This window comes from Dromiciops gliroides, chromosome 2 (assembly GCF_019393635.1).
Source record: "Dromiciops gliroides isolate mDroGli1 chromosome 2, mDroGli1.pri, whole genome shotgun sequence".
Lineage (NCBI taxonomy): Eukaryota > Metazoa > Chordata > Mammalia > Microbiotheria > Microbiotheriidae > Dromiciops > Dromiciops gliroides.
Window position 1 is genome coordinate 375,951,564 of NC_057862.1, and position 19,948 is coordinate 375,971,511.

At 38.1% G+C, this 19,948-nt stretch overlaps 1 protein-coding gene across 2 annotated transcripts in view; it reads right to left on the reverse strand.

Moving 5' to 3' along the window:
- Positions 1-3,125: 3,125 nt before the first annotated feature.
- TNFSF8 (TNF superfamily member 8) overlaps positions 3,126-19,948 on the reverse strand; it is a 40,636-nt gene continuing 23,813 nt past the window's right edge. For both annotated transcript variants that reach the window (XM_043987160.1, XM_043987161.1), the window contains exons 3-4: positions 9,556-9,627; positions 3,126-5,133 (exon numbers count right to left, since the gene is read on the reverse strand). In XM_043987160.1, the coding sequence (XP_043843095.1) occupies positions 4,736-5,133; positions 9,556-9,627 (470 nt within the window). In that variant the 3' untranslated portion in view covers positions 3,126-4,735. The remainder of the gene's footprint in view (positions 5,134-9,555; positions 9,628-19,948) is intronic.

A 19,948-nucleotide genomic window follows, 5' to 3' on the forward strand; every position in this document is an offset into this window, starting at 1 on the left:
TTCTATTTGTTACACATTCTGTATTCTAAGGACATGATCAGGTTTCACATTCCATGTTCTCACATTCTTTGGTCCTTCCTGAATAGTTTCTATGTTCCAAGGTTTCTTCCACCTCTGATAGTCTACAGTCTGAGGTTCTTTCCAGCTGTAACATTCCATTTCCTCACATTCTCTGTGTGTTCTCACATTCTTTATTTTAGGATCCTTTCCAGCTCTGACATTCTCTTTGAAGGTTTCTTCAAGCTTTGATGTTCTGTATTCTCCCAGGCTTAACTATTTAAGTTCCTTCTTGCTCTAATGCTCTAAAAAAGTTTAGAGAGATGTAGCAATGTGGAATGTGTACAAGAGCCTAAAAATTCTAGTAGATTGCTGATACTTTATTTCCAGGCCATTGATATTTTAGAAACATGTACAAGGCAGGGCAAATATAATTTTCCTTAAAGAACAAAAACATTTTCCTTTTTCTTCTGAAGGAAAAAAAAAGCAATCTGTTCTCATTTTCTATTTCTTGTGTATCCAGGAGACATGCTTATAAATAGGATGCAAAAGGAACTCGAAACTTCTCTGGACTTTAGCTATTCAGAATGTGCTCTTGGTATATGTTAATCAGGAAACGGGACATTCTGAATGCAATATGGAAATAAATGAAGGGCTATGAAAGACTCCTTAAAATTTAGTGAACTAAAAGTACCTAGGGAAAACATTGTGATCCAGGGTGTTATGGGGAAGGAGGTATGAGGTTATTTTTCTTAGCCATGGGACCTTACCTAAGGTAGAAGGACTGGAGTTTTACCTGAAGACACTGAAATTTAAAGGAAACTGTTAACTCTTGTACTTCTTCAGTCCCTGAGCTCATCACCTAGTTAGCAAGAATTGCTAGTTAAAATAAAATAGCTTTTCTCTGACCCATCCTACTCCCCACTTCCCTAACTCTGGGCTTGCTCTATCCTCTGGTGTTGCAAGGTCTCTACTTTCTATCCACAGAACAGTATCCAGGTTCTTCCTACTCCTCCTCCCTTCCCCAGATGAACTTATCTTTAAAAGTTGATGGGGGGCAGCTAGATGGCACAGTGGATAGAGCACCGGCCCTGGAATCAGGAGTACCTGAGTTCAAATCCGGCCTCAGACACTTAACACTTAACTAGCTGTGTGACCCTGGGCAAGTCACTTAACCCCAATTGCCTCACTAAAAAAAAAAAAAAAAAAGTTGATGGAAGATTGTTTTATGTCACTTTTACTGTGGACCAAAATTGCCAGTTATGACTTTGCTTATTCAGGATGACCACTGTATGCAGTGGACCCCTGCCAATGACTGCTGGCCACTCATGATTATCTTATGATTATATAGAGTTGACTATATCATAGGTATCTGTGTATGTGTGAGGGATGAGAGGATTGGCTTTGGCTGACTGAGTCCTAGGTCCAATCTTCTGGTCATCCATGGGTCAAACTGTGTGTCCTGTATAAGGTTTTTTGTTTGTTTGTTTGTTTTTTGGTGAGGCAATTGGAGTTAAGTGACTTGTCCAGGGTCACACAGCTAGTAAGTGTTAAGTGTCTGAGGCCACATTTGAACTCAGGTCCTCCTGACTCCAGGGCCAGTGTTCTATCCACTGTGCCACCTAGCTGTCCTTCCTGTATAAGTTCTACACTTCAAAAATCTCATATAGTGATCCTACTTTCGAATGAGCATTCCTCTGTTGAGCCAGCAGCAGGGTCACAATGGGGTAGACATTGATGGCACATATAGTGAACTTTTAATTGTTCAGGCAGGTCAGGGTCAAGAATCATACTAGCAGGTAGGATGCACAGAGAAGCCTTAAATCTCATTTTAATCACTTTGTTCCATTGGCTGTCAATCTTACATCAAAGTAGTTAAAAACAAGGCACATTTTGCCCTCTCTCTTGGCTCATGGTCCAATACAAATACCAACAAATGGTGAAATGAATGAGATGATGGCAAGGACATTTGTGCATGGCCCTGAAGGCCATCACAAGGTTTACTGTTAATAGACAATATTATAATAGTGAATATAAACTATTAATTTAAATAGCAGGTGTGAACTGGGCACATATCAACCACATGAAGTTGTGACATTACAGCCTTATACTTTCTTCATACCAGGTCTCAGATTTTTATATATCTGGATATCTGAAGTTTGAGTTCCAGTATGTTATTCTTAGAGAAGAAATATATGTATTTGGACCACATTGGTTTCTGGCAACAATGGCTCCAGACTGCACTCTGGAGTACCTTCTTCCTCCCAGTCTCTCTTCTGTCTCTTTTGGTATGTTGTCTACTTCTCTTAGAACATAAGCTCATTGAAGGTAGGAACTGTCTTTCTAGTTGTATTTGCATTTCCACAACATAGCACAGTGCTTGGCACATGTTTGTTGTTCAGTCGATTCAGTTGTGTCCAAATCTTCATAATCCCATTTGGAGTTTTCTTGACACACTGAAGTAGTTTGCCATTGCCTTCTCCAGCTCATTTTGCAGATAAAGAAGTGGAGCAACAGAGTTAAGTGGCTTTCCCAGGCTCACACAGCTAATAAGTGTCTGAGGCCTGATTTGAACTCAGGGCTTCCTGACTCTAGGCTCAATGCTTTATGCACTGTACCACCTAACTTCCACCTAGCACATAGTAAGTACTTAATACATGTTTATTCATTGGTTGGTTCTGCCCTCTTGGCCAAATAGAACAAATATAATCCTTCTTGCACTGGACAACCCTTCAAATATTTGAAAAACAGTTATTGTAGCCTTATCTCCAAGTTAAACATACCAAGTTCTTTCAAACGATTCTCATATGGCATAAACTCAAGGTACTTAGTTATTCTGGCTGCCCTCCTTTGGACAACTTTACTCTTATCCATGTCCTTACTAAATGATGGTACTCCAAATTGAACACAAGTCTTTAGATGTGGTCTGACAATGACGGTGTACAACAAACCTCTCTCCTCCTTTTCCCTAGTAGCTATGCTTCCTAATGCAGCCCTATATCACCTAGTTTCTTTGCCTGCCCAAACACACTATTGACTCAAAATGAGTGTACAGAAATCCACTTAAACCTTTATTAGACAAACTTCCTGTAATCATGCCTCCTTCATATAATCCTTTTGAGGTTGATTTTTTGAAATCTCAAAGTATTTACTTGGTATTGACCATTCAGACAAGCATTCATCAATTCTATTAGTAAAAATTATTTACATTTATCCCAAGATTCCTGACAATCTTGGGAGTTTGAATCAGGTGACCCAAGTTTTCCTCCTGACTTTTATACTTAGTAGCCATGTGACTGTAGGCAAATTAATTTTACTTCTCTGGACCTTGGCTTTCCCTTCTGTTGTAAGGATCAAATGACATGAATGTGAAAGTGCTTGATAAGCATAAAGTAAGCTGAGGACAATGATTATGAAATAATGATTTTCCCAAATACATTTAAATGTTTACAGATTGTTGCTTAATAGAGAAGCTGGATTGGGGGTGAGGGAGAGGGTGGCAGAGATCAGGGGTGATGGGATGGGGAACACTGAAACTAAAAGCCCCAGGGAAGTAATGAGAGTCTCTGAAGTTCTGATGAAAAGCAACAGAAGAGAGATTTTGATTTACCCAACTTTAATTTGTGTACAAGACAGGAATACACCTACTGCATGAAGCCACTTCCCCTTGGGTTATCTATCCAAGCATATACTTTTGCCCAGATATCTGGGTGGCTACACATAGAGTTGTTGCACTGAGGCTTCTGTTTATGTCATCCTTTCTTGTCCTAAACCCTAACTAATGAAGTTCATTATAGTCATTTAGGATTTTCTTCTATTATCTCCAAGATCACAATGATGGACCATTAGTCTTGCTAAGAATTAAAGTTCCCCCTCTGCCCTTTCTATCATAGTTACATAGCCCTAAATCTAATTATTATCCTGGGAAGCACTTGCAGGAATTGGAATCAGTACAGATACTAAGGGAGTTGAATGTCCAAGCCATATACAGCTATTTTTCTTCCATTTAAAAGAGAAAGACTCCAGGCATCTGTAACAGCAGCCATTTGCTGCCTCTGTGAGTGTCATACGATATAGTCATTGTCACCAGCTAATGTTCATTGAACGTATGCCACTGCATGTTTTGAGGCAGCAGTAGGCAAATGCTTGCATGCGCTTGATATAGGTTGCTCTTAATTGGAATAAATATAGGTCTTAGTCAGTAGTTTGCTAAGCATCCCATCCAATTAGTCTTGCTTTGAATCATCTCTTGTTTTTAATTACATTTTCCCCCTAGTCCTATCTTAGAATTGGAGTGGCCTGCTGCAGGGAAGTCTCCATAATGTGTGTTTCAGACCTTGTGATTCCATGCCCAGTCCAGCTATTTACTGTAATATTCTGGGCATTATCATTGAGTCAGACTGTAAGTGGAGGAAGTCCAGTCTTTCTCGCTTGATCAATTTTTCACTGATTTGGAATTTTAGATGTGGGTGCTTGGAGAGTGTGGTTCTTTGTGACTAGAATTCCTTTCTGTCTCCCTTCTGAAACACAGTTCCACCAAGAATCTATTTTATCATCACAGAATGAGTGATGAATGAAAGTGGGATAGACATATGTTTCACACTGTTTGGGGTTTTAATCTAATGATAAAGGTCTCCAGTGAAAGGCTTCTTTTTTCCCCTTTAGTCAGTCTGTGGAAAGCTATAAATGATGTGTGGTATTGGTGATGGGTTTCTCTCCAAGGGCCAAAGGAGGTTGTTCAGTTAGAATTGCTATACTTGAAGGCTGCCAACACACTCTCAAGAGGAAAGGTATTTATATCCACATATTGGAATTTTTCAGCCTTGATGGACACAGTATTGTTGACCTCTAGATACTGCAGAATGAACTGGGAGAGGTTCCTGTAGATTTTCTTTGCTACTGTTTTTGATTCACACACAGTAACGATAGTTTGCTTCTTGATTATGTTATCAATGAGAAGTTCCAACTTCAGGTCAATAGTATTGTCTGGGCAATTAGGCACAGCAAATTGCAATTGACAATAGATGATGTACCAGCCTGGAGATTGGATGATCAGATTTCCATCATGATATCCAATGCCATTGAGGATGCCATTTTTGTTCCAGGTCAGTTTGGAACTGTTTATTGATTTTGAGACTGGAAAGAGAAGCATAAAAGAACAGAATTATTGTGTGCATTTGGGAAAATAGTTTAGAATGATCTGATAAGAGCATTTATTTAATTAGAATAGTCAAGGCATTGAGCATCTTTGAAAACACAGTGGGTACAGGATCTCTGTCAGTGACAGCTAGTTGGCACAGTGTATAGAACACTGGTATTAGGGCCAAGAAGACCTGAATTCAAATCCCAAGATACTTATTTGCTGTGTGACCCTGGGCAAGGTACATTCTGCTTCAATCTCCTCATTTGTGAAATGGGGATAAATAATTGCACCTGCCCCTTAGGGTTGTAGTGAGGATTAAATGAGATAATATATGTAAAGCACTTTATAAGCCTTAAATCACCATATCATATGCTAGCAGTTAATATTATTACTATTACTATCATGATGATTTTTTTTGTGGCGAGTCAGTTGGGGTTAAGTGACTTGCCCAGGGTCACACAGCTGGTGTCAAGTGTTTGAGGCTGGATTAGAACTCATGTCCTTCTGAATCCAGGGTCAGTGCTCTATCCACTGTGCCACCTAGCTGCCCCTATCATGGTGATTATTAATAAGATATTTCAGAGACTCACTGAACCATGAAATCTGAGTTGGAAGGTATCTCAATGGCCATCTTAAAAATGACTCACTTAAAAAGCAAACCCTCTATAATACATCTGTCAAGTGGCCATCTAGCCTTTGCTTGAAGCCCTACCTCCCTTTCCTATGAGGGAGAACCCACTTCCTTCTGAAGCAGTCTATTCCACATTTGGATAGTTCTAATTATTAGCTTCCTCCCCCCCTGATTTCAAGCCTACATTTACCTCCTTGCATCTTGCACTCATAGCTCTTTATTTTACCCTCTGGGATCCAACAGAACAAGGAAATAGTCCCTCGACTACCTTCTTCCCCTTCCCCAAGGCTTCTCTTCTTTAAGCTAAATACCCACAATTCTTTTGACTGATGCTCATGGGTCATGATGCTGAGGACCTTCACCATCCTGCTTGTCCTCCTTAAGACTGTCACATGTACAGTTCATTCTGTGTGTCCCCGAAGCAAGAACTCGTAATGATGAGTGGGCATTTCATCTAATGAATTACAATTCATTAATTCATTAATGAAACTACAGTTTCATTGGATCATAGATTTAGAACTGGAAGGTAGCTTAGAGTCCATCAAGTCCACTGCCTCCATTTTATAAATGAGGAAACAGATCTAAAGAAGCAACTTGCCCAATGTTTCACAGGTAGCAAGTAGCACACAGAGATTTCTTCTATATAATAAAGAATAAAGGAAAAAATAATAGTTTGGCAAAATAAAATATAAAAATGATCTGACATTCTATGCAGTGTTCTGTGATCCCCACCCCTGTGAAGAAGTGGGAGAGGTTCCTTCTCATAGCTCTTCTAAATTTAAAATTTTTTTTTAAGTGAGGCAATTGGGGTTAAGTGACTTTCACAGGGTCACACAGCTAGTAAGTGTTAAGTGTCTGAGGCTGGATTTGAACTCAGGTACTCCTGACTCCAGGGCTGGTGCTCTATCCACTGCGCCACCTAGCTGCCCCCCATAGCTCTTCTTTGGGGCCAAGTTTGGTTATTTTAATTTTACAACATTCAGTTATGTGTTTTATTATTGCTATTTCCATTTATGTTGCTGTATTCATTGCATCTATTATTTTCTTGTTTCTATTAACTATGCATCATTTCATGCTATCTTATATTTACTATAAAATAGAAATGTCCTGTGACATTAATATATCACAATTTGTTTAGCCATTCGCCAATTGATGAGCCACTATTGGTTTCAAGTTCTTTGCAGTGATACATACACATATGTATGTGTATGTATATATATATATATATATATATATATATGTATATATATATATATATATATGTATGCTTATACAGAGCCATTCTTTTTATCATTGCTGTATTCCTAGATGTGGAATTTCTGGATTAAAGGGCATGGCATTTTTTGTTATTTATACAAATTGTTTTCTGAGAATGCTTAGACCCATTGAAAACATGACTAAGAATGTGTTAATTTGTCTGTCTATCCATAACCTCTCATATTGACTCTTCTTATATTTCATCATCTTTACCGATTTGCTGGATATAAAGTGAAACCTAAGAGTTGTTTTGCTTTTTATATTATTAATGACTTAGAACATTCTTTCTTATGGTCAATAGTTTGCTATTCTTTTGAAAGCTTTCCCCCCATACTTTGATCACTTATCTTTTGGGAAATGACTTTTGGCTATATATTTTTTAGATATATGGCACAGTGGATAGAGTACCAGGTCTGGAGTTAGGAAAACCTGAGTTCAAATATGGCCTGAGACACTTTACTAGCTCTGTGACCTTGGTCAAGTAACTTAATCCTGTTTACTTCAGTTTCCTCATCTTTAAAATGAGCTGGAAAAGGAAATGGCAAGCCACTCCAGTATCTTTGCCAAGAAAACCCCAAATGGGGTAGCAAAAAGTTGGACATGACTGAAAAACTCCTGAACAACAATATCTTGGCTATCTGACCCTTATCAGAAATATTTGATACAAAGATTTTTTTCTCAGTTGATCACTTCAATTCTTGTCCTAGTTACATTGTGTTCATGCAGAAACTTTTCAATTTCATATAATCAAAGTTATCTATTTTAATATTATTATTATTTGCCATGGAGAGATTTCAGGTACTGATTGGACTAGATGATCCTTGGTGTCTCTTTCTACTGTGAGATTTTACAGCTCTGTGTTGCTGAGATTGACCTTGTAAAAACTAGCCTTCACTAATAAAGTGACATCTAGATGATGCAGTGGATAGATCACTGGTCCTGAAAGCAGGAAGACTTGAATTCAAATCCGGCCTGAGACAATTCCTAGCTATGTGACCCTGAGCAAGTCACTTAACCTCTTTGTCTTGGTTTCCTCAACTGTAAAATGGGATAACAATAATACCTACCTCTCAGAATTGTTGTGAGGATCAAATGAGATAATATTTGTAAAACAAATAAACAAACCAATTAACACAGTACCTGGCATGTAGTAGGGAGTATATTAATACTAGTTGTTATTATTATTATTAATTTTTCAAAACAGATGCTACAGGTAGTAGTTTTAATTGCTGTTGTTGCTATACTACTTCCATTTTGTAATTTTTGTAATGGAAGGTAAAAAACATTTTCTCTCTGATGTTTGATGCAAGTAATTTGCCATGGGTAAGATTTAATTTGCTGGCAGAAACAAATTAAAAAAGGAAAATAAGATGACTGTGCAGAGACTCATGGCTAATGTTAGCTTTCTCTTCCACTCAGGCTTTGGAATAGCAGGACATTTTAGTGTTTCTTCCAAACATCTGTTTCTTGACAGAAGCATCTAGCAATATGCAAAAAGGTTTGGGGTTGTTCATTAAGATGTCAGCCAGGGAGACAAAACAGTTTGCAGAGTATTTAACATGTCTCATTGGTGCAAATAAAGGCCTAGAGCCAGTCCTTCTAATAGAATATATGAGGGAGATGGTCAAAAGTAACATAAACTTGGCAAAATTCAAAGATTCTTTGACTTACATCTAGAACTCCAACCCTGATCCTCCTGCTCCTTCATATCTTGCCAGATCCAATCATACTTCACTTCATATCCTGGCCATCATCTCGTCTGCTGCCCTACCACCACTATATACTTTTCTACTTCTACCCCCTCCCTCTACTTTCTAGCTCTGGAGCCATAATCAAATCAATACTACCATTACTGCTGGAAAGGATGTGCCAGTTACTTCCTAGGCTCCACTTAACCATCCCTGTGACTTTGCAAACCAAATCACAACTCCCTGGCTACCATTTCTTTTTATAGTATATGTTATCTCCCCTTAATAGAATGAAAGTTTCTTGATGTCAGGAACTATTTTGTTTTTGTATCCCCAGGCTTAGGATGGAATTGACATATAATAAATTCTTAATAAATGCATCTTCCTTCCTTCCTTCCTTCCTTCCTTCCTTCCTTCCTTCCTTCCTTCCTTCCTTCCTTCCTTCCTTCCTTCCTTCCTTCCTTCCTTCCTTCCTTCCTTCCTTCCTTCCTTCCTTCCTTCCTCAGTAACTAAACAGGGAAATGACCTTTAAAAGCTAGGCAAACATCTGGGTGGCTCATTGTATAGAGTGTCAGGCCTGGAGTCTGGAAGACCTGGGTTCAAATCTGGCCTCAGACACTTAGTTGACCCTGGGCAAGTCACTTAACCCTGTTTGTCTCAGTTCCTTATCTGTAAAATGAGCTGGAGAAGGAAATGACAAACCACTCCAATATGTTTGCCAAGAAAATCCCAAATAGGGTCACAAAGAGTTGGACACAACTGAAATTATTGAATAACAACTAGCAGATTCAAGATTTTAGGGACTTGGAGGGTTGGATGATTGTAACTCAATTACTGACCTTGTAGATATGCTGATGACTCATTCCCTAGAGGTTTCTTCAGAACACTTAAGATGTCCAATGAGCAATTTCCTAAAAGCAAAAGTCAGAGAAATGTGAAAGTTTTATCTCCACTTTTGGAAACAGCTGATATATTCCTGATAACCCTTCATGGCCCTTGATTTAGAATAAGGACAATTTCTTTTCCACTCTCAGGGGAGTAGCTTTCTCCTCGTTCAACCATTAACTATTTTCCAATGATATCCATGGTGAAGAATACGTAATTATGGCTATATAAGATAAGAGACAAAGAAAAGATATTGACACATTACTTACAATGCAGTGGGAAAGGAGGCTTCTCTTGCAAAGGGAAAGGACAAGGACAGCTATCATGATCAAGTACAGTAATATCACCAAAGAAATATAAACCATTTAACATTTTATGAGGATAGGAAATGAATTCACCCTCATATCTCCTACTCCCTACCTCAAATCTCTTTCCATCTTTAATTGGCCTTTCATCCTGTACTCCAGTTTCTGAAGAAGAGGTAGGTGGCTCATTTCTTTGCTGAGGCTAATCTCTTTTGATGGCATTCTTTTGTATTTCCTCTGGAAGTTCCCTCTCTATCTCTGTCTATGTCACTGCCTCTGTCTCTCTATTCTTCTCTCTCTCTGTCTCTGTCTCTCTGTCTCCCTCCCCCCTCCCTCTCTGTCTCTGTCTCTGTCTCTGTCTCTCTGTCTGTCTGTCTCTGTCTGTCTCTGTCCCTCTCCCTCCCTCCCTCTCTGTCTGTCTCTGTCTCTTTCTCTCTCTCCACCTGTCTGTCTTTTAATACCCTTCCCCTCCCCTCTCCTCTCCATGTCCCTGTACCGCTTTCCTTTTTCTTCTCTCCCTACCTGCCTGCCCACCGACATGCTCAGGTCTTTCTTATCCCTGGAAAACAGACAAACACCAACTGTCTTTAACCCTGCAATCATTTAAAACAATTATCTTATGTAATTTTTTTCTTGTATTGCCAAGTTCCTATAAATTATTCTTTATACTTATTGCCTACACTTTCTCATCATCCAAGGGATTCAGACCGCATCACCCTACTGAAATTGCTTTCTCAAAGACTATCAGTGGTTTTAAAAAATTGCTTTTTACTATAGAGTCATTTTTCAATATGCATTCCCAGATAGCACCCACCCTTGTAATAGAGAAAAATAAGTAAGGAGTAACAATTCACACAGCAGTCATGTCTGATTTGGCACCTATATCCCTGACCTCTCTACACAGAGGTAAGTTTCCTCAACTCTTATTCCTGAGATTTCACTTAATTGGAGTTTAGCTGTATTTTGTTGATGTTTTGATTTGCACCATCATACTCACTGTGTTTATTGTCTTCCACTCTTGTACTATTTTATGTACTACTTCAGATGTTTCTGTTTTCCTCATATTCATAATTTCTTATAGCATCATATTATTCCATTGTATTAACATACCTACTTTGTTTCATTCTTTCCCAAATGATGAACTCCCACTTTGTTTCCTGTTTTTACTATCCCAGAAGAGCATGGGGTGTGCTGAAGTCAATTTGTGAGACCTGATTATTAAATTTTCAGTGTAAACATTTATACCTCACAAATTGACTAAAATTTGGGGCTTGAGTTATTGTTTTGTTCATTTTCTAGACTTAAGAAAGTGATGATGGGGCAGCTAGGTGGAACAGTGGATAAAGCACTAGCCCTAGATTCAGGAGGACCTGAGTTCAAATCTGACCTAAAACACTTGACACTTACTAGCTGTGTGACCCTGGGCAAGTCACTTAACCCTCATTGCTCCCACCCCCCCCCCAAAAAAAGAAAGAAAGTGATATAAAAGCTGTTAATAATGCAGATTAAACTTAAAAGTATATCATGGGCTAGCTAGGTGACACAGTGGATAGAGCACTGGCCCTGGGTTCAGAAGAACCTGAATTCAGATCTGACTTCAGACACTCTTACTATCTGTGTGACCCTGGGTAAGTCACTTAAGCCCAATTGCCCCTCCAAAAAAAAGTGTATCATGAATATATTTCCCCCCAAGAAAGTCAGTTCTTAAATATTTACCAGTATGCCCCTGAGTGATGCTATGAATATTTGGTACACAAGTGATAGATCTGTCTTTGATGTCCTTGGGGTATGTGTCCAGTTCTGGGATTACTGGATCAAAGGGTCAGAAAAATATAGTGATTTTTTTCATATGAAACTGAAATGTCTTCTAGAACAGGACCCAAATTATAGCTCCTCTAACATTATATTAGTGTACCTTTTTCTAGCAACACTCTAGTGTTGATTATTTCCATATTTTAAAATCTTTGTCATTTTGACACGAGTGAAAACTCAGAGAATTGTTTTAATGAATATTTATCTTACTATTAGTAATGATTCTCCTTACTATTAGTAATTAGTAATCATTCTTAGTAATTAGGAACATTTTTATATCATTTATAGTTCACATTTATTCTTTTGAAAATTGTGCTGTCATATTTTGACCACTTATCTATAGGGGAATGGCTCTTTGTCTTATTGCATAAATAGCATATATCTTAGATATAAGATTTTATGAAAGATAATTTGATGTACATATGTCATTAACTGAACCCTGATAATACTCCATCAAACTCATTGATGTGCAACTTTGATTATTTGAAACCAATATTCTTTGGTGGTATTTATCAGTAACTACTTTTCTTTTAAGCTGCTCAGTATGTTCATTCCAGTTAGAATTGGCATTATTGTCTTTCTGGTATTTTGCAAAGGAAGCCTTATCTTTCCTATCAGTGCACAAAAGGCTCCCATCCCAGATATTTTGTGTTTATCTTTGTGTTCCCTGTTTTACTGCATAGAAGAGTAGATATTTAAGATCATTCTCTTCTTTTGAAGTCATTTAAGGCTCTCAGATAATATAGGATGTTATTAGCAGAAAAATGGTGGGGGTAGAGGTGATGGCATACTATCAGCAGAACAGGAGGACAATTATTTCTATAACACATACAAAAAAAGTTTAATTAGGATCAGTCATCCTTGGAATTGTCCTTAAGCTCATTGGAGTTAGTTAATTCAGTAGTGCTTCTCAGTAAATGCCATCTTGCAATTAAAGTGTTGATGACCATTAGCTTCAATATCTGGGCTTCTCCAGCTTCTAACTATTAGCAGCCTTTACTTAAATTGCTAATTTCTCTCCCTTCCAATCTTACCTCTTTTTATTACTCCCTTTCTTCATCCAGATAAGATTGTGATTCCAAATCCTCCTCCATCATTCTTCATCAACCTCTTAACTTAAATAATACTCTTTTGTGGCACTCTTTTCTGAGAAATGTTCATTTACTCTGTTCCTTATTTCTATCCTTATTTGATTATTCTGAATTTTGTTTGCTCATCAATGGCCATACACTTATGTGTTGATTCTTGACATGTCCCTCATGAAAGGTAGGTCTTCTGAAAAACAAGAGTTGGATTTGCTCTTCTATTCCATTCCTGTGTTTTGAGATACTACCTTTATTTTTCTTTCACTATTATTATTTTTGTGGTACCTTCTTTTGCATTTTGCTCCTTGAAATATTAACTCAAGAAAGAGGTAATGTGGTATTAGAGAAGTCAATCTGTACTTTGAGTCAGGAGGTCTGACCCTATCCCCTATCTTTATCATGAACACTCTCTGCTCCCAATGTTCATTCTCCTCCACCCCACCATGTTCTCTCTGTCATCCCCAGAGGAAAGCACATGTATATTTTCTCTCTTGAGGTGAGGTGCCATATTGGGAAACATAATCTTTGTTCAGAGTGAATTGTCCTGTAAGGACTCCCAATGTGCCCATTTACCCCAGTGCAACCTATTATGAGGCACTTGTTTTTCTTCTACCTCCTTCTACCATGGAAATATATTTCAGTGACACCATTTCCTTTCCATTTCTAAGGTATGATCAGTCTTCAGTTTCCTGCCTCTTATCCCTTTTTCTCCCTTATTCTTACCTGACTCTCTAACAACCTCTTATATACTTTGAGAGTCTGAAAAATTATTATCCATTTTTTAACTCATCCATTTGGGATGGATGCAATTTCATTTCTAGGACTCTTCCCCCCCATCTTTTGATTTTTCTCTTCCCATTTGAGTATCTTACCACACTGAAATGATTTTTTTGAGCATGGTTTATAGTTCATCAACTATTAAGTCAATTCTTCCTCCTTTCTTTCTCCTGACTCTTTCAGTTCCCTTAAATCTTTAGCCCCATTTTATTTTTTATTCCTTAATAATTCCTCTTTTTCTTTCAACCCTCAATTAGATTAAAAAATAGTAGCCTTGTATTGACCTGGAAAATTGGAGAACTGAATTCTTTGCTTAGTCTTTTCTTGATAATTGTACTTATGGCCTTTAGGTTATTTCTTTTCTTTGTAGTATTTGAAAAGTAAATACTCTACTCCTCATTTTTTGGTAAAGACATAACTCAAATGCTCTTTTGTTGAAAGTTCATATTCAGATATTTTCATTGATAAATAGGATTATTATTGAAATATTTTGGAGGGGCATCTTGAGATTCTTTACTTTTTTTTAGCTATTCTGTATCTCTGATTTATTGTTGATTTGAAGTAATCCTGAATGCTTACTACTGACTTTCCTTCAGAATTGAAGGCCTTTTTTTCTTAGTCATTTGCAAAATTTGTTATTTAGTGCTGAAAATGTAAAACTTATTGACAACATGCCTTGAAATTTTAAACTTGGAGTTTTTCTCTTTTGATAAACTACTAGTTATATCAATTAGTATTTTGGTCTCTGTTTTCAACACTTTTGGGCAGTTTTCTTGAATTATTTCCTGAGTATAGTACGCAGGTTTTTATATATGTCATTCATATTACTTTTTGGAACCACTGTTTAGCAAGAACATTGATAAGCTAGAACATATCTGGAGGGAAGACACTCAGGATGGTGAAGGGTCTTGAGTTCATGGGGATATAATAACTGTCTTCAAATAATTAAAATTCTCAAGTTGAATTAGGCATTAGATTGGTTATTCTTGGCTCTAGAGGGCAGAATTGGGATGAGGTTGTCAAGGGGGAACTTTAAGCTTGATATAAGGAAAAGCTTGACAATTAGAGCCCTTCTGAAGAAGAATGGGATGCCTCAGGAGTTTTAGTGTATTTTTCTCACTGGAAAGTGGATGACCACTTGAATATAAGATTCAGATTCTTATTCAGTCAGCATTGCATGAGATGACATTCAACGTGTCTTCCAGTTGTGAGTTTCTGTGAATGCTGTGAGTAGTAAGATAATGGCTTTGGGGAATGGTAGGGTCAAGTCAAGATTCTTGTTTGTGTTCTTGTTCTTGAAGTTTGCTTGCTTTGACTTTTATAACATTCGCATGTGTTTTTTTCCCAGAATCATTGTCTTTGGCTTTTCTTCCACTCATTATTTTTCTCTTATTGTTTTTCTTTCCCTTTTTATTGAATTCCAGATTTGTCATACTGTTTTTCAGAGCTATTACTTTGCTGAGATTTTCCTTTGTATGTCTTAAACTGCATATTTTGTTAATCTCCCTCCTACCTCTGCCTTTTAGAATCCCTGGTTTCCATCAAGACTCAGCTTTTGTTCCATCTTCTGCAGCAGTCTTTGCTCAGTTCTTCCAGAGGCCAATGACTTTATCTCTAAGCTTATCTTGTATTTACTTTGTATGTATATTGTGTGTATCTATAGTTGTATACATGCTATAACTCCCATTAGAATGTAAACTCTTTGATGGAAAAAATTATTATTGTTTTTCTTTCCCCCCTACTTTCCACACTTATTGTAAATGTTTAATAAATGCTTGATTGATAAGTTGAGAACTCCAATTTCTGTCCTAATTTCTATCCTAACATGTTCTTTAAAAGCTTTGTTTTTTCTTTTGTACTCTCTTGGAGTTTCTTACTATTTCCCCATGAACTCTATGGAATCTTCCATTTTTTTGTCTTGCTTTCTTTTGTCTTTTTTAGGGGCAGGGGGACTCACTTTCCTCTTTTAAAGCACAATATGTATTCACTCTTTTGTGACATTTTTGGTGATATTCTTATTAATTTTTACTTCTCTTTTTATAAGTTTCACTGTTGGTTTACCTTTTGGGGGAGGGGCTGGATTTTTATCCACTCTTTTAACTTCTCAGACTTGATAGTACAGTAAATGCTAGTTGAATGTATTTGAATTGAATTCCTAGTAGTTTTTATTAAGTTTATCTCCTCAATGTTTGGTTGCTTCACTTTCCTCTGCTGTGGCCACTATCACTGTTTCCCCACACAAAATAACAAGTTTTGTGGCTCAGCCTCTTTTGATGGGCAGGTTTGGGGGTCTGGCTTTGTCCCTACCATATATAAATTCTAGCAGGAGATGACTGGACACAGCTAGGTTTCTAGGTCCTTTCCCCTGAGATACAGAAACCATTTCCCCTGTAGCCAGCTTTGCAATACTATTCTCCTTTCTCTTTTTCCTGATTTTCTGCAACTCCTTTCTGTTGCAAGACTGGGCAAGATCACTGATTTTCACCTCTTGGTTGAGAGATCACTGCTAGAAGGGGCAGGAATAGGGTTGGAGGAAAGGAGTAGTTTATGTAAGTGAGACCTTTCGGTAGTTCAGGTTCTCGCTGCTAATTTGGAAGGCAGCACATTGCATGGAAGTATTTTGTCTCCTGTTACTGATGATGTTTCTTTGATTAGTATTGTTATTCAGTCATTTCAGTCATGTCCAATTCTTTGTTGATCCCATTGAGAATTTCTTGACAAAGCTACTGGAGCGGTTTACCATTTCCTTCTCCATCTCATTTGAGAAATGAGGAAACTGAGGCAAACAGGGTACAGTGACTTGCTCAGGGTCACACAGCTAGTAAGTATCTTAGGCCAGATTTGAACTCAGGAAGATGAGTCTTCCTGACTCAAGGCTCAGCATTTTAACTACTGCATCATCTAGCTGCTCCTTAATTACTACAAACCTGGCAATTTTATTCCCTTTTGAAATGATTGGAGGCAGAGGTGCAATGCCAAAATGAGTATCACCATCTTGCCAAGCATATCAGTAATGGATTTTTTTACTGTTACATTTTTTGGCTTTTTCTCAATTTTTATCCTCCTTGATCTCTCTGTAGCTTCTGAAGTTTTTGACTGTCATCTTTTTAGAAGCCCTATTCTTCCTTGATTTCCACGATACTTCTCTTTCCTGTTTCTCCTTTTGTATCCCTGATTATTCTTTCTCAGTCTCCTTTGCTGAATCATCATCCATTTCCTCCCTTCCCCCACTTACATGCTGGTGTACTTCTAGATTCTGGCATGGAGCCTCTTCTTATCTCTCTACACATTCTCTCTTGGTGATCTCTTCTTCCATGAGTTCAATTTATTTTTATCACCTGCCAAATGTCCACTTGGAATTCTCATTAGCAAGTGAAACTCCATATACCCAAAGCCAAACCCTTCATCTTTATCCCTCTTCCACAGCTCCCTATTTCTGGTGAAGGTACCCCTATCAGAGTCATCTCAAACTTTTCTATCTCCCATACTTCCCATATCCAATTGGTCTCTAAGACCTGTTGATTCTAACTTGACAACATCTCTCACATATGTCCCCTCCTCTCCACTTTAGGATTTCTTCAAATGTACTTGTATCTATTTATTTCTGTATATCCATTCTGCTAGTAGAGCTCTCTGAGGACAGTGAAACTTTTTTCTTTGTATTCCAGTACTTTATACCTTGTCTTGAAAATGCCAGATGCTTCATATGTTTGTGGAATTGGATAGCTATTCTGCAATAACAACAACAACAATGAAAAAAGCATGGCTACCTTTTTCTTAATAGATTTTACTACTATTCATGAACTCATCTGAACCTAGGATATACTGTTGGCACTAAAAGAATTATGTTTCATTATTATATTTAATTTAATGAAACTTGAAGAAATCCCTTCCTTGGGCCTCAGATTCCTTTCATTTCTAATATTTGCTGATTAAGACATCTGTGTTTTAATGGTTCTATGAGTCTATGTCTGGTGACATCCTTTGAAAATGTCTGTGACCTTTAGCTCATCAGTTTTTTGTTCCTTTCTTTTCCCCCCACCCCCATAACTCTCTGCCCTGAAACTGATGGATCAGCTCAAGCAGTTACTTAGAAGTTCAAGTGGGCTGAAAGGGATTAGAGCATGCTGTTAATATAGTTCTGCCAGACTCTTGGCCTTGACCCTGACTCTTTCTCTGCATCTTTAGACCCAGGACTTAGGCCTTGAAGTTATGTACTTTTTGGTTAGGAGAAAAACTTTGGCTATTTGACTGTCTTAAAAGCCTGGTTCCTGTTATATCTGTGTTCAACTCAAATCGGTTAAACCATTTTGGTAGAAATGATTAGTCAGTCAAATAGTGACCATTTGACTGATCCATTCTGGCAATCCTTCCAAAGTGCTTAGTGTTTATAAACACTGACTCATTGTGAAGTTGACTAAGCTCAGAAGCTACATTCTGTGCAAAGGTAGTATTGGTGGAACTCTAGATTAGACCTGAGGTACCATCTCTTCTTATAATTTACTATGCGATTTTGTTAAAGTTACTTTTTCATTCTGGGTCTCAGTTTCTTCTTGGACTAGATCATCTCTAAGGTCCTTTCCAGTTCTAAAATTTTATGTTCTGTGAGCTATAAGTTCAAGTGTTTTATTCATTCATTCAATATCTACTAAGTATTCACTGTATGCAATACACTATGCTGAGGGATACAAAGAGATATGACATGGGTCCTGCTCTCAGTCTAAAGGAGAGAGGAGGAATGAAGAAGACACAGATAGCTATGATACTCCAAGAGAAAGTTGTTGTTTGTCCTTCATTCTCTTTTTTCAAATGTATTTTTTGTCCTTCATTCTCAAAGAGCACCATGACATCAGGACACCTCTTGATGTCATGACTTGCAATGAATTGAATTTAGGTGAGGGAAGACTGTGTAAGGTCACCAACCTGACTTTCTCCTCCAGAACTATCTGGGTCCAGTGGCAGGATATATATCAGGATGACAGGAGATGGCCCCAGTTGTTTAAGGCAATTGGGTTAAGTGATTTGCCTAGGCTCACACAGCTAGTAAGCATCTGAGGTGAGATTTGAATTAATGTCCTCCCAACTTCAGGGCCATTGCTCTATCCCACCCTTCCCAGAGAAAGTGAGATAAGTACAAAGGAAAGGTCCAGGAAAAGGACTGAGAGAAGATAGAAGTTCTTAGCACAGTGCTTTGCTTAGTAGGTGCTGTTGATTGATTGACCCCTTTCTCCTGGGAAGGGATTGAGTCAGAGAACAGGTCAAATTGGAATCAAGCCTTGAAGGAGAGAGAAGACTTCAGTAGATGGAGGTTGGGTTTTGGGAAGATGAGGGGAAGTCCATTTTAGTTGCGGTGGACAGGGACCCACTTTTGAACAGGGGAGTGACATGACAAGACTTATACCTTAGGAACAGCATTTTCACAGATATATGGAGAACAGGTTGAAAAGAGACTGAAAACAGGGAAACTAGTTGGGAAGCTATTACAATAGACCAGATTAGAGGTGATGAGCCTCTGGACTGCTTTCCATCTCTGGAGCTGTGATCCTATGAGGACAGTATGTGAATGAGAAAAGCCAGTGGTCCAGTTAGACTGGGACATAGGCAAATGTGAAAGTGAGTAATAAAACCAGGTTGGAGTCAGAAGGTAGAGGTCTTGAATGTCAGTATCAAAAATTTAAGCTTCCCCCCCCAATATTCACTGGACAGCCATGGGAGCTTTTGTGGAAGTTATTTAAAAAACCATTCTGGCACGGACAAAAGAAAGTCAGCTGAACACATGTTAAAGAGGAAGAGAATCTTCAAGCATGTCTGGCCCATTTCCCTCCCCTCTCCTCCCTGCCAGAATTTCTGCTAACATAGCTAGAAGTTGTCACTTCACTTAGCACTGAGGAAGTCAAACTGTGTTTTCACTGCTACTCCCATGATTTTAGTATGTAGCAGAACAGTTAGAAGAGACCTGAGCTTCTTGCACCACCAAAAGTTAAGTGAATAGTTCTCTCTATGGTCTGCAGGAAGGCACTGTAGGGGTGGGGGAATCCCTACAGAGGAAAAGCAGCCTACACTTGGAGCATTAATAACCAAAGGAACTCTGGGTATTCTCTTCTCCTTTTTGATAAATTTTTGCTTAATTCAACAAATTTAATTAAGTGCTGGTCATCAGGCACTCTTCTAAGGGGACACCCTTGTGAATCTTACATTCTGGGAAGGCTTATAGCCAAGCACTGTCCTTGGTGTTGAATGCTAGACAGGGCTAGATCTCATATCTATCTCAGAACAATCGTCCTCTGCTTTTTCAGACTTTATGGTAGAGTGGAAAGAGTCCTAGATTTGGGATTAATGATAAGACCTTGGTTCAAGTTCAAACTCTG